Raw genomic sequence first — 15,317 nt, 5'->3', positions numbered from 1 at the left:
TCTTCCCTTACTTACCCTTCCCTAATTTTACCACAGCAAATTCAAAAGTCAAAAGATCCATGAAGTTTAAACTGGTGCAATCCAAAGTGTCCTGCATGTTTTGGATATTGCACCCGTCTCCATTCTCCAATCAGTATCCAGTCACATGATCATAGATGATACTAAAAGAATGTTATGCAAAAGATAGGAGATCCTAGGAATAAAATTTACAATCTTCATGTAAGAATATGGTTAATAAAAGCAGAAGTGGATATACTGATGCACAAACTATAAACAATATTATGCAACACTCAACAATTGGAATGAAATTGCATATCCAGAACTGTGATGACAATAAGACAGTAGGCACAAACAATTTTGACATTTTAATTTATACTCTTAATAATGATTAGTCTGATATTACAATAGAAACAAAGGAAATGTTACATGGTCACCTCTCAAAGAAGGCACAATCTCATGATAATCCAAATCAGCTTTGAAAGAAGAAGCCCTGGTATCACTCTCCTTGTCAAGCCAGCAATTCAAATTCTAGTTCCTACCAAGAGGGAGAGATCTGCACATATATGTTTCTTTAAATTCTGACTTCCTCGAAGAGGTGAAGATGGATGCATAAACTTCCTTGGTAGCATTGGGTGGGACCTGAGCAGCTTTGAGCCGTTTCACACCACTAATCTCGCCCTTAACAACAACCCCACCATTCACAGCTTTCCCATTCTTTTCCATTTTAGCATCAACTCTTCCCACTGCCTTAGCATCAATACCATGCTTTTTCCCACTCAACCTTGAATCCAAATAAACATCCTCGTCCCCATTTACCCCTACTTCTCCATTCTTCACCTTCTTTGCCTTCTTCTCCCTCAATTTTGCCCTTTCCTCTTCCATCCTCTCTCTCAACGCGGCCACCTCTTCTTCGCTTCCATTAATGGGGATCTTATCTTCCTCCTTGAATCCCTCGTGACAAACAAGGCAGGCCGAGGACTTAACCTCCTTCAAAGCCTTGGCACTCAACACATGCCCACAAGTCTTCAGCGCAAAGAACCTATACTTCCCATTAAACTCCAAACCAGTAATCGGGCACTGATACCGCGCCCCAGCACTTACACCACCATTATCAGATTCCAAACCCGGAATTACCGATAACTCAATCGGCACCATATCCTTCAAACCTCTGATATGGCCAAACGCCTTAGGTAATTTCTTCCCCAACAAACCCTCCACAAGGGCTTCCTTGTTGAACACATTCCCCAACCTATCCACCACACAGGGATGCCTCAAGGGTTCAAACGACAACGAGCAGGTCGTCCACTTGGACAGCCTCTGCTCATTCGGGTCAACCTTATCCGGCTTCTTAACAGCATACATGTTGAGATAACAATCACGCGACTCGGCACCGGTGGCACCTCCATCTCCGCCACCGCCTGGGAGACGAAACCGTAAGACAAGGGTAGAGAGAGGGTTTATACCGGACTTTTGGAGGGTGGACGAATCATGGAGCGCTTTTCCATGGAGGGTGAAGAAGAATGAGTCTAGGGTTTGGGGCGGAAGGAGAGAAAGCTTGAGGTTACGAAGGGTGGAGTTAGGGTTTAGGGTTAGGGCACGGGTCGCAATTGGAAGATCAGGGGACTGGATCAAGATTTGGATTTGCGATTGCTTTGGAGTATGCATATTTGATGGATTTCGATGGTGATTTTCTTTCAGAATTCAAGGATTTGGATCTCTTCTATGCTTTGAATCCTTTTTGTAGAGGCGTAGATCGCTGACGAAACAAGAGGATTACAGCCTGGGTCTCGATCTGGACTCTGGAAGGGTAATTGGTTTTATATATATTTGCAATTAGGGGTTTTATAGGACCGGACCGGAAAGCTTCCCGGTTCGCGCAACATAATTCACGAATTTGTATGTTATAAGTTATAAGATAAAATAAAATTATTTTTAAAATCAAATAAAGTAATAATTTTGAGTAATTAGAAAATAATAATAACTTGGGAATAAAATGTCAAAACTTTTTGAGACTTATTTTAAAATGATAATGAATTTTTAAATTATTTAAAAAAATTAAGTTATTTAAAAAAAAAATTATTACCTCGAATTTTGAAATTAATTTTTAAAAATGTAAGGCAAGTATTTTTTATTGAAATTGACAAATTGTTCCCATTTTTTATTTTTTAAAAAGAAAATATATCCAAAGGGTGCTTAATTGTTTGAATGAATATCGTTTTACTATTACTAGAAAACAAAATGATTGTGTATATATATTTAAATATTAGCATATTTATTTTTTTATTTTAAAATTTTAAAATAAAAAGAAGTTTAGTCATCATATAAATATCAAAATAATTAAAAAATAAAATAAACCTTTGATGATTCTTTTAATGATTCTTCAATAGCTAAAAACTCTTTATCAACTATTTACTCGTTTTTAAAAATAAAACAAGTTTGGTAATATTTTTTAAAAATAGGTTTTAAAATAATTTTTAATTGCTTTCGTTAACAAAAATATATTTCAACACTCGTATATGTAAAATAATTTTTTTGCTTTATTTTTTATATAAATTATTTTGTTATTTGTTAATTCAAATGTTGAAGATAATGATTGGTATAATATAATTATTATTGAATTTATCTAATATATTTGTAAATTACGAGACTTTATTCATCTTTTATTCTTGAAAATTTGAAAGGTGAAATATAAATTTAATTATTGTCAAAATTAAATTGATAATTATTTATAGAGTCGTAAAGTTTATTACAAAGCATAAACGATAAGAGTAAAATAGAGACATTTAAGTGAGAGTTAGAAAAGTGTTTCCAAAAACTTTATTTGCTTTTTCTGCAATCCATCTCATTTCAAAAATCTTTCATTTGTAATCAAAACCCTTTTTTGTTAACAAGCTTGTATTAAGATTCAAACTCTTTATATCAAAGGTATTATTTTCGGTATAAAGTTTATTTTAGATTTAATTATATATTAATTTTTATGCTTTAAATCATATTTATAGAATTTATCTTTTAATTAATGATCTGTTTTACATCCAAAGTCGTCAAAATGGTATATAATTTTTTTATATTTTAATTATTTTTCAAAATCTTTACCAAAAACACCTAAAAACACTTCAATTTAATTTTAAAAAAATAATATTATTTTCTTAAAAAAATGTCAAATATGTTTTTTAAGTTAGAAAATATTTTCCTAACAAACTTAAGTGTTAACATCTTGAGGGATAACGCGCTCAAAATAAATTACTAAATTGTAGATGTTAAATGTATAAATATCTAAAAATAATTTATCAAAAAATGGAAGGAATAAAGAAATTGAGTATATTCGGATAAATTTTTTTAAAAAAAAAATATTTTTTGAGAAAATTTTTAAAAATATTTTTTATGGTTTTGGAAAAAAAGTATATTTAAAAACATGAAATATTTTCAATTTATTTCCTATATTTCAAAATATTCATTAAAAATAAAATTTATATATAGTATTTTATTTTGAATTATTTTACATATTTATCTTATTATTATTTTTAAAATAATTCTTAAAAAACAATTAAAGTATATTTTTTAAAAAACATTATATTTTTCATTTTTAAGTTAATAAATATTTTTTTGTATTTTTTATTATTAGAAAAAGATAAACTCTGGTTAATGAAGTTAAAAGAAGATTTAAATTTCTCTTATACAAATATAAGGGTAATTTGATGCTTTTAGTGAGGGCTAGTTTGGTAATTTTTCACGAAAAATAGGGTTTTTGGAGCTATAAAATCCCTAGCCCATGTTTGATCAGAGTTCCTAGGGTAAGCTTGCATACCAGGATCATCTAGGTAAGAGGTTTTCGAAGTTCACTCTTTTAATCTCTGTTTTTATTCACATTTTCTTTTTCGCTTTGTGGGTTTAATGTAATCGGAAACCCTAGAACCGATTTTATTTGATTTGTTCAAAAAAAAATTTTCAAGTCTAACAATGGGGTGTGTTTAATTTGATTATGCTCACATGTTTTTGTGTTTGTTTTATGGTCTGTAGGGAGGACGCTTCTCATCTGTGAACTTACACTGAGAAAAATGTCTGGGTATGTGAATGTTTGGTTGTTCTCATTGTTTGGAAAAATTGAAATTTGTTCTTAGTCATATAGATTTTACAGATGAGATATGCATTCTACTTGGTGCGTCGTTTTATTAATTTTTTTCAAGTCACCAATTTTGGTTCTTTTGGATTGTTTGTTCGTTCTTTTCATATCTTAATTGGAAATGGAGGGAATTTCTCATATATAATTTTAGCAGCTTGAACCAGGATCTGGTTTCAATGTTTTTGGTAGTCCTTATTGAAACGTCACTGACCCATTAATTCATTTTAATACTTTCCTAGATAGAATCACTTGGGCAGACTGTCCACTCCCGCTTATAGATGATGGTTATCAGCATCAAATTATGCAATGCAGGCTGTAGGTTCATAGAGTTGGAGAGTTTTTGGATTTTGCCTTTGGTTTTGTGGTTGGGTTTAGGTTCAGTTCTCTTCAGGATTTCATTGTTTGGTTGGGATGCCTGTGTAGTGCAGAAGTTATTTTAAGAACAGTAGAACACAAAGACTTGAGCATCCTGGTGGATTGGTACATAAATTTTCATCTTTCTTGTACAACTGTCTGAACAAGTGAGCCATGCCCCTCTTTTATCCCCTCCCTTTTTCAAGGAAAGGGGACAGATCACCATTGAGGGTTTGCGGGGAAAGTGGGAATCATTACTACAATCCTCAACTTTGATGTTATATATAAGACGCCTCAGCTTCTTTGGTTGATTGGAACAGAAGATTGAAAATGAACTCTTCAATCCAATTCATGGACCCGGAGAATGAGAATGATATTTTGAAATTCAATTACTATATTTGGATGGATCAGGAATCAAATTGTAGGAATATTTTGTCATTTTCATGTTAGTGTTTGGCCATATTAGTAATTGAATTTAGTCTATTAGAAAAAGAAATATGTTCTCAATGGTTAATTTTATTTTTTATTTTTACAATCAAGCAGAGAGCTTATACTTCTAATCAACCAAAATAACACCAAGAAGATCAATTTTCTCTTCCTCTCCTTCACTTATTTAGAATCCAAATAAAAAATTTTCACTTTTCCATCATAAATTTTAAAAAATAAAAATTCATTTTGTATTCCTTTCCTCCACTTTCTTGGTATCCAATTTGGAAAATATCAATTCTTTCATTGTCTAGATCTACATAAAAAATTGAACCAAAAAAAACAAAATCAATTTTCTCGTCTTTTTCCTTTGCTTTCTCAGTGATTAACTGGTAATTACTGTTAATCTCATCATCCACAAAAGTAAATATAGTAGATGGAATTTAAAAATAAAAAAATAATATATCTTCCTTTCCTCTATTTTCTTAGCAACCAAAAAGAAATTCTCACTATTTCTTCAAAATAAGAATGACAATTTTTGTTTATTCCCACTTCTTTCTTGGATAGCTTCTTATGTTTTGCTAGAGGGGTGAATGAGAATAACTAGGGTGTGTGGATAAAGGAAAATCAGCATTTGGCATGGAATGGGAAGGCTACTATGAGCGGCCAAACACAGAAACAAACCGGTGATCAACTTTCCACCATTCCATTCCTGCCAAACCAATGTGCCTTAATGGTATAGTGTGGGGATTGTACATTGAGTTTAAAAATTTTCATATGTAAGCTTATCTTATGTGATTTGAACCTTTTATTTTATGAAATATTAATATGGTAGATCTTGTGTGAGTTACAAGGTTGTTTGTAGTTTGATTATTTTGTTGTCATTTCTGTATGATAAGATGGATTCTGATATGATAACATAAGATTAAGGCTCTTCAACTTAAAAATCTTGCAAAAATTTAGCATTTTTTTTCTCTAAAAATTTTTCACGGATTTGTAGTTACACATATACGCACGATGGCTCTTAACCCATCTCACAGAAGTTGGTGTGATGCAACTCTTAAGCAGTAAATGCTCAGGGGTTTTCAAGTTTCAACATTATGTCGAATGAACCCCCCACTCCCCCACCCCCAACAACTACAACACACTTTTAAGGTGTTATTATTTAATGTCTAAAAAGTGATAAGAGCTTTAGTTAGAAGGACTTTGTGTTAAAAATGAAATATATTTGTTTTGAGAACTGTGATGAGGTGGGAGCTTAAAAGTACTAGCATCATAAGCTCTATCTAAAGTTTATCATGGGAAATGCTTTTCTTGAGGACTGGTCAACTGATTTTGTGGGTCCTTTTTTGAAGATCGGATAATGGTGGCTATCTGTTCTGGAATTGAAGAAAGAAATGGCAGTTTATAAATCTTTTTGTTTTTCAATAGTATTTCTAGTTTATCCTTGAGTTTTTTTGCTTGGAGTTTTTTTTCTCCTTTTTTATTTTTAATATTAATATAAATAAGAGTCATGAAACCATTCTTGTAGTACACCACCTTTTTCTATTGTGAACTTTGTTATCTAAATTGAAAGGACCCCTTGATTTGTGTTTCAATATCCGTCTCATTGTACTTATAGTCTTAAACATTCATGAGTTTATGGTGGCATAATGAATTGAGTGTGCACATGGGAACTACAATTGTAGTAGTTGGTTCATTACTCTATTAGGATGTGTTCACATGTCTTATTGTTATTTACTTCCACAGAGATGAAGCTGTTGTGGTTGAGGCTGCTGCTGCCCCTCCTCTAGGTGAGACCTTGGACCTCATGACAGCCTTGCAGCTTGTCCTGAGGAAATCATTGGCTCATGGTGGACTTGTACGAGGCCTCCATGAAGGTGCTAAGGTGATTGAGAAACATGCTGCCCAGCTCTGTGTATTGGCAGAGGACTGCAACCAGCCTGACTATATTAAACTTGTCAAAGCGCTTTGTGCTGACCATAATGTCAGCCTTATATCAGTGCCTAGTGCTAAAACTCTTGGTGAATGGGCTGGTGTGAGTACATATTCATTGCTGACCTTTATTCGTAGCTTGTTCCTTTCAGTTTCTTAATTGGAATTATCTAATTCTCCTTTTCTGATTTTGAGGATTGGTGGTGATGCTTTAACCTTTTGTTTGCTGAAACTTTTTGTCTGTGTCTTTAAATTGTTGACATGTTATGTTTGGCCTGATTCTCTTTGTAACCCTTCAGTTTAAGTTAGATGTTATCTCTAATTTTGGTAATGCTTATGGGAAATTGATGATTATGTCATTGATAATTAACTATTGATTCTATCCTTTCATACAGCTGTGCAAAATTGATTCTGAAGGGAAAGCAAGGAAGGTGGTCGGTTGTTCTTGTGTTGTTGTGAAGGTACAGATACATGCATGGATTCTGGATAACGTTCTAAAAGCAGTATACTTGATGGCTATTTTTACAGAAAACAGTGTGTCAAGGAACAAAATTCTAATTGTCTTAGCAATTGAAAATTCCTATTGATTGAAAGAATAATTATAAAAAAAAAAAAAAAAAGAGAATTCATAAGATAGTGAATGATAATGTCATTGATTCTGCTATAACATACGACAAGGTTTTGCCTTCTGCTTGTTGTGGGTGCATGCAGTGGGAGTTTTTTTGTTAGGGGGTGCCTGTTTTACCCTTGCATAACTTGTCAAAATCACCCATTTTCTGTATTTTTGTACCTATCAAAAAAAAATAAATTCTGGCAGTGGTTGATTAGTGTTCAATGTTAAGATTGAAAAATAGTGTCCTCGATCTGTTCCTAGTGCAACTAATTACTTATTTAGTAAGATTGAAAAACATGTTCTCCCAATTGATTGTTTGATTGATTGGCAGGATTATGGGGAAGAAACTCCAGGTCTTCATATAGTCCAGGAGCATGTGAAGTCCAATTGAGTCAGCTTGGGAGAATGAAGCTCATTTGCTTTTAACAGAGGCTTTCCTAGTAGTGCTGTACCTTTAATATTGTTTTTGATTATGATACTGGATAGTGAGAAAACAAGTTGAAAATGATGTGATCATGAGGAGTGTTTGAAGTAACTTCTTTGGATTTTGGGAACTTTGGAATCATGCGAGCATCCAGCTCTTTTTGGTCTTTAAAGGAATGTTCTTTACTTATATTTTACTTTTCACAGCTGTGTTAAATGTTAAAAGTGTAGTAGGTCCCCATTTGGCTTGTTTTGGATAGGATTTGGTTCACAGCACATGGAGATTTCCTTTCTTGCATGATCAAAGTGAGGTGGTATGATGTTGATAGAACAGATGGTTTGAGCCACATATATTGTAGCTGAGTGGAACTGCTCCTGGCAAACAGGATCATTAAACCTCCCTAGTGAAAATTTGAGACACCCCTAAATTTAAAACATCCAAATCTCTTCTCCAAGCATGGATTGAATCTGACTGTCGTGTGTGTTTGCAGGAACCGGGTCAATGAAACAAATTTTCTTTTCTTCTTTGTTCTTTCATCATCTTCTTCTTCCTTATTTATTTATTTATTTATTTATTTCTTATTGGTGATTTATTGCATTTGAAAAATGTAGGTTTCATTAGTTTTCAGCAATCAAATGGGGTTTCAGTGGCTCATGTGTAGGAGTGGATGTACTTTGATCTTAATTACCAAGGGAGTTTGAATTATTTTGTTCCTTCTAATCAAATATCCTAATATTTTTATCATCAAGTTCTCTTTGTAAAATGGGTAGTTTGAAGCAAAATTAGATGAAAAGAAATTGAGGAGAAAAAGAAGGTTTGCTTCTTAATTACCACCCAAACCTTTGTGTTTGCTTCTTCCATCACCAACCTTGCAGCTACTCAATTACCATTAAAACTTACATCCTCAAACTACATTTCCTAGAGAGCCTAATTCCACGGTCTCTTATTTGGCCCTGATTTATTGGGATATATCAATGAGATCTCACCTTATCCTGAACCTCTTATCACAGAGAATAGCACCAGCACGTCAAATCCCTCTTATACTCTTTGGAAAAGACAAGATCAACTTATTTTGCATGTCATTCTGGTTTTTTTTTTTTTTATTTATTTATCTGAGTCCATTGTTTCCTTCATGTCTTATGCAACAACTGCTCATGATGCTTGGAACTTTCTTGTAAGAAGGTTTGCCAATCGCTCTCTCTCCAAAATCATAGATTTGGAAGGCATATTTACCTCTATAACCTCGAGCACAAAACCTGTTTCTGAATATCTACGTACGTTCAAAGGTATTTGTGATGAACCTGCTCTTATTTGGAGTGCCACAAGTTGAAGATGATATTGTTAATTCAATGTCTTCAAAGATTGGGCAATGAGTTGAAGGAAGTTGTGGTTGCAGTACGTCAAAGAGAGTACCACATCACCTTCAAAGAGCTATTTGACACATTGATAGAGCATGAGAACTTTCTAAACAGTGATGAAATCCAGCCTAATCCCTCGCTTGTTACAACAAATGTTGCTCATCATAACACCAAACTTGCAAATCATGGGACTAACAACCGCAACAATCAGCATTGGTAGAATCGGAAGGACTCTAAGAGGGTGTGTTTTTTTGGCTTTTTGTTGAAAACAATTTGTTTTCAGAATTTAGGTCGTTTGTTTTCTACTTTTTTACGACTTATTATAAAATTTTTACTAAATAGAAAAAGTCAAAATATGTAACTTTTTTTAAATAGAAAAAAATAACATATTGATTTTTCTTTACTTTTTAATACTTAATAGAAATAAAATACTACAAAAACAAACAACTTAATATTTAACACTATTAAGTATTAAGGTTCTATTTAGAATTAAGTAAAAAAACAAACACCACCTAACTATTATAGTTCTAATTACAATCATGGCTCTCCAAACACAAACTTTGGAAACAATTCAAATTAACCTCGACAGAATCCCAACAATCAAAATTGGAAGAATGTTGTTTGCCAAATTTGTGCAAGACAAGGGCATACTGCTTAATAGTGCTACTTTTGATATGCCACTCCCCAAACACCACCTAGGGCTTATCACACAGCCACAACCATTGCTAGCTCAGCTAATTGGATCATGGACTTAGGTGCTTCTCATAATGTGACTGCTGATTTTAATAATCTTAATTTGCACCAAGATTATAACGAGCTTGATGATATCGTCATTGGAGATGGTACGGGTCTGAAAATTACTCACATAGGTTCAACCAACCTTTCTACCCCTTCTAATAAGTTTCTCTTATCTAATGTTTTATTTGTGCCTTCCATGAAAAAAAAAAAATCTTATTTTTGTATTTCAATTTTGCAAATCAAATCATGTTTCCATTGAATTTTTTCCATCTCATTTTGTTGTGAAGGACATGCACATGAGGACACAACTAATTTGAAGACATAACAACCATGGTGTGTATGAGTGGTCGAGTGTTGGTAATTTTGCCACAATGACTATATGCTTTGGTCAATGTTCTTGCTCCGGCACATGATTGGCATAACCATCTTAGACACCCTTCCATCAGAGTTCTCAATTACTTTCTCCATAGTGGTCTCATTCCAATCTCCTCCAAACTTCCACAAATTTCTTTTATGATTCCTATCACTGTAATAAAAGTCATCATTTGTTATTTGGTGTTTCCTCTTTTCAAAGTTGAGGTCCCCTAGATCTTATATAGTGATGTTTAGGGCCTTGCTCCTATTATGTCAATGGATAATTTTTAGTATTATGTGATTTTTGTGGATCATTCTACCAAATATATTTGGCTTTATCTTTTGCATCATAAATCTGATGTGTTCATTGTGTTTACCAAATTCAAAGCTATGGTGGGAAAATTTTTTTTAAAACACCAATTGTTTCTATTTATTCTAATGGTGGTAGGGAACATACAAAACTTAAATCTCTTTATGAATCATAAGTGATTCAATACCTTAAAACTCCTCCTTACACTTCAGAGCATAATGGCTTTGTTGAGCATTGTCATCATCATGTTGTTGAAGCTGGTCTTACCTTACAACACAAAGCCTATCTTCCCTACTCCTACCGGAGCTTTGCTTTTAAAATAGTTGTATATCTTATTAATCATTTGCCCATACCTCTTCTAAATCTTCAATCATCATATTAGTGTTTCTTCCAAAAGCTACAAAATTATCTCAAATTTCATGTCTTTGGTTGTCTTTGCTACCCCTAGTTTTGCCCCTACTTTTCTCACAAACTAGCACCAAAGTCCCAATCATGTATTTTCATTGGATACTCTAGCTCTCAAGCACCTATAGATGCTATGACTCTTTCATAAGCGAACTTTTCCACTCCAAGCATGTTGAATTTATTGAGCATGAATTCCTTTATCAATCCTTTATATGTAATTCCTTTCTTGCATCGAATAGCTCTTCATCGTGGTACCTCACCTATTTTTCTTGAACTTATGGAGCCCACTTGTGTGTCTCAAGCATCAAGAATCCACAATGGCACAAAGTTATGTTTAATGAGATTAATGCTTTTGTTTGCAACGGTACTGGGGATTTGGTTCCCTCTAATCTAGTCAAAATGTTGTTGGGTGCAAGTTGGTCTTTCGCATAAAATAAAACCTAGCTGGTGTCATTGCTCGTTATAAGGCTCATCTTGTAGCTAAGGGTTTTCACCAATGCCCTAGTGTGGACTATCATGAAACCTTTAATCCAATTGTTAAGCTTACAATCATTTGCATCATTCTCTGCTTAGCACTTTCTCATGGGTGGCCTATCCGACAACTCGATGTTAATAAAACCTTCTTATAATTAAGGCATACTCTCTAAAGAGGTATTCATGTCTCAACCACCTAGTTTTGTTGATTCTACTAATCTCTTTCGTGTTTTTCATCTTATGAAGACATTATATAGCTTAAAACATGCTCTTAGAGCATGGTATAAGGAACTTAAACAATTTCTTTTGGACTACTGATTTAGCAATTTTCAGTCTGACACTTTTCTATTTGTTTACCGTGGGCTTTCTGCCACCTTCTACTTCCTTGTATATGTGGATGATCTATTGGTAACTGGTAGTGATCCTACTCTTGTTTCCAACTTTCGGATTACTCTATCAAGCCAATTCTCATTGAAATACTTGGATGCTCTTCATTATTTCTTGGGTGTTGAAGTCACCATTACATCTCATGGCCTTTTGCTTACTCAAAATAAATACATACAAGATCTTCTCACTCAATTCCATATGGATGGTGCTAAAGATATTCACACTTTGCTATCCACACTCTAATGACACTTCTTTTACAAATGCTATTATTGTCTTTCGTCAGGTGGTTGGTGTTTTTCAATATCTTTCTCTAACTCGCCCAAATATCACCTATTTTGTGAACAAATTATCTCAATTTATGTATCGTCCCACTATAAGTCACTAAACCACTACTAAACAACTTTTGCGCTTCCTAAAACACACTATTAGTCATGTTCTTCTTTTATGATTCAATCAACCTCTCAAGCTAAATGCATACTTTGATGCGAATTGGGGTAGAAATTGTGATGATAAGATGTTTACTACTGCTTATGTTGTTTACCTCGATGGAAATGTTATCTTGTGGTCCTCTTACAAACAGAAATCTATTACCCATTCATCGACCGAGGCTGAGTACCATGTAGTGGCGACTACTACTGTTGAATTATCTTGGGTGCAATCCTTGCTAGGCGAACTTAGAGTTTCTCTCCCCAAACTTCTAGTTATTCATTGTGACAATGTGGATGCTACTTACCTTTGTGCAAATCTGGTTTTCCACTCTTGTATGAAACATATTTCTATTGATTTTCACTTTCTGCGAGACAAAGTTGACCAAGGTTCACTAATTGTCTTCTATATTAGTAGTGGTGATCAATTTGCTGATACTGTCACTAAGCTACTTTCTTATACTCGTTTTGAGCAACTTCATTCCAAGATTGGAGTCTCCGATGGAGGCTCCATCTTATAGGGGCATGATAGACAACTTGGATCTTTCTCATGGTAGACAACCTGAACTCTTTCCTTGATAGATGGTTTGTATACTTACCAAATATAATTGTTGAAAATGTGATTCTCTCCATGTATTCATGGCCAAGATATTGCGGTTACTGTAAATGTTGTAAAAGATTTTTGACTTCCTTTCTTGCACCTTCTTTCATTCATACTTGTATATACATGTGTTAATCAAAATCAATAATACACAAGAACAATATTTTATATTGTTCTGATTTTCTACCATCCTTGCTTTAATAATATATCTATTTTTTTTTTTACTTAAAAGTAACAGTGCTTTAACTAAAATGGATTTGATAATTTGCAACTTCAAGTTAGTTTTTGAGTGAAATTATTGCCTTAATACGCTTCACTTATTTTTCTTCATTGATTGTGTTGTACCCAAGCAAATGCTAGACAATGAATGTAATGCCCCAAGCCCAATTTAGGGGTAAAATCATAATTTAGAAATTATTAATTAATTAAAGTAATTTAATAAGGGTAAAAAAGTCTTTTCATATTTAAAACCCCTAAATATAAATTAGATTTTTCCTACCTTCTCTATTCAGAAAACCCTTTTACACAAAGATCAAAAATATCATAGAGTATAGGGTTGAAGATTTGGAGGTTTAGGGTTTGAAGATCATGTAAGATTTTTAATCTTTAAATTAATATTTTATATTCGTTAATTAGTTTTGAACACTTTAGATATTCTTTGGAATATCTCAATTTTGATTAGAGTTCGTTTAATTAATTTATAAGTAAAAAAAATTAAAAATTTATGAACATAATTTGATTTATTAATGGAAATCAACATATTTTGATTACTCAAATAAATAGATCTAGAAATAAATAAATAAATAAAATAAGAATAACGTGATTTTATGGAACGGTGAAGAGAAAATAATAATAATAATAATAATAATAATATAGATGTGTGTCGTGTAGCAGAGGGTTTAAAAGAAAGAAAAAAAACCAAGGATGTGTGTGGGCGTCAAAGAAACAAAAGAAGAAAAAAAAAAGTGTTATTATTATAATAATAATAGTGTGTGTAGTTGGTGGCTTGGAGTAATGGTGTTGTTGGGTCTTTGAAAGTAATAATATATATGTACTTTCAAAGACCCAACAACACCATTATATATATATATATAATGGGGTGTGGGGATGGAATTGTGGTTAAGTGGCAATTAGATTATGAGAACAATAATAATAATAATAATAATAATAGTTTCTTGTATAGATTTTAATTTAATTTAAGTATATAAAGAAATAAATAGGGAGGGTAAAATTAGGAAAGAAAATGAATTTTATAATAATTTGGAAACTCAATAAATTAATTTATTATTGTTTAGTAAGTTAAAAATAATATTGGGTAGTAATAATACTAGTATGAGAAATTAATTAGGATCTATAATACTAAATAAAATATTTTTAGGATTGTCAAATTTTTACTTTTAGATAATTGTGTATGATATTATGTTAGGTGATGAGTAAATTCGTCAAGTTAAATACTTCAAGATTTTGAGTGCTTCTTCAAGGTAAGAGAAATTAATGCAGATTTTTATAAAAGAAAATATTTTTTTATATATATTGTATTTTGTAATATGTAAAAATATTATTTTTATCTTTACTCATGGATCAAATATATGTTTTGTATAGAAAATATATTTGAGAATTTTCTTTGTTTATGAAAAATGAAAAATTTTGGAGATATGATATTTTGTTTTGCAAGTTTGAATTAATGAAAACAAGTGTTTGACTCTGGTTCCTATAGCCTTAGTCAACGGGATATAATTGTTGACATTTCTATGGCCCTAGTCAACAGGTTATAATTGTTGACATATTCAACCATAATCAATGAGTTATAATAGTTGATATTATATGATCCTAGTTAATGGATTATAATAGTTGACCTTATGGCCCTAGTCAACGGGTTATAATTGTTGATATTTGGTCTTGTTCACCTTAATTAGAACAAATTTGAAACTAGACACTTATTTGTGAAGTCCCACTTAATTAGGCACCATTTGTCATACAATAATCAGAGTAAAGATATTTTAAATGTATTTGATTTGGTTTGGATGAGAAATTGTTTTGAATTGGATATAAGAAAGTTTTGTTGAAAAGTTTTGAATATATTAGCATGTTTAACTCAAGTTTTTATGAAAATAAGTATATGTTATATCTCCCATTGGTAAGCATGATTGAAAATGTTTGATCCATGAAACTGTATTGATGTTCCTTATTGAGCTTTAAGCTCATGCCCATTCGTTAATAATTTTTCAGGCACTCTTAGTTCGGGCGAGGAGTAATGGCTAGGCTGGGAAATTTTTCTTTGTTAGGATTTTAGTTCAAACTTTATTTTGGACATTGTTTAGATGTTAAAATTTAATTCATGTTTAAATTATCTGAATTTTGAGTTATTTGGACAATAACACTTTGGCTGATAT

At 32.4% G+C, this 15,317-nt stretch overlaps 2 protein-coding genes across 3 annotated transcripts; one reads left to right on the top strand and one right to left on the bottom strand.

Moving 5' to 3' along the window:
• Window positions 1-342: 342 nt before the first annotated feature.
• Window positions 343-1,872, bottom strand: LOC100243282 (uncharacterized). Its single transcript, XM_002279279.4, has one exon. The coding sequence runs from the start codon at window positions 1,663-1,665 to the stop codon at window positions 529-531; it is 1,137 nt and encodes a 378-aa protein (XP_002279315.2). The 5' UTR covers window positions 1,666-1,872; the 3' UTR covers window positions 343-528.
• A 1,865-nt stretch (window positions 1,873-3,737) lies between these two features.
• Window positions 3,738-8,061, top strand: LOC100265590 (small ribosomal subunit protein eS12). Of its 2 annotated transcripts, XM_002279291.5 has the most exons (5): window positions 3,739-3,818; window positions 4,018-4,063; window positions 6,650-6,938; window positions 7,231-7,296; window positions 7,780-8,061. In XM_002279291.5, exons 2-5 carry the CDS (start codon window positions 4,056-4,058, stop codon window positions 7,837-7,839), a joined length of 423 nt encoding a protein of 140 aa, XP_002279327.1. In that variant the 5' UTR covers window positions 3,739-3,818; window positions 4,018-4,055; the 3' UTR covers window positions 7,840-8,061. The 2 variants fall into 2 exon arrangements, with proteins under 2 accessions (XP_059596805.1, XP_002279327.1); XM_059740822.1 differs by lacking the exon at window positions 7,780-8,061 and having other exon boundaries at window positions 3,738-3,818; window positions 7,231-7,670.
• Window positions 8,062-15,317: the final 7,256 nt, after the last annotated feature.

This window comes from Vitis vinifera, chromosome 11, assembly GCF_030704535.1.
Source record: "Vitis vinifera cultivar Pinot Noir 40024 chromosome 11, ASM3070453v1".
In the NCBI taxonomy this organism is placed as follows: domain Eukaryota; kingdom Viridiplantae; phylum Streptophyta; class Magnoliopsida; order Vitales; family Vitaceae; genus Vitis; species Vitis vinifera.
This window is presented reverse-complemented; position numbering and strand designations above follow the sequence as displayed.

Coding starts and splice junctions, on each gene's coding strand:
- LOC100243282 (XM_002279279.4), bottom strand. CDS start 1,665: ATGCATACTCCAAAGCAATCGCAAATCCAAATCTTGATCCAGTCCCCT.
- LOC100265590 (XM_059740822.1), top strand. Junction 6,939..7,230: donor CTCTTGGTGAATGGGCTGGT/GTGAGTACATAT, acceptor CCTTTCATACAG/CTGTGCAAAATTGATTCTGA.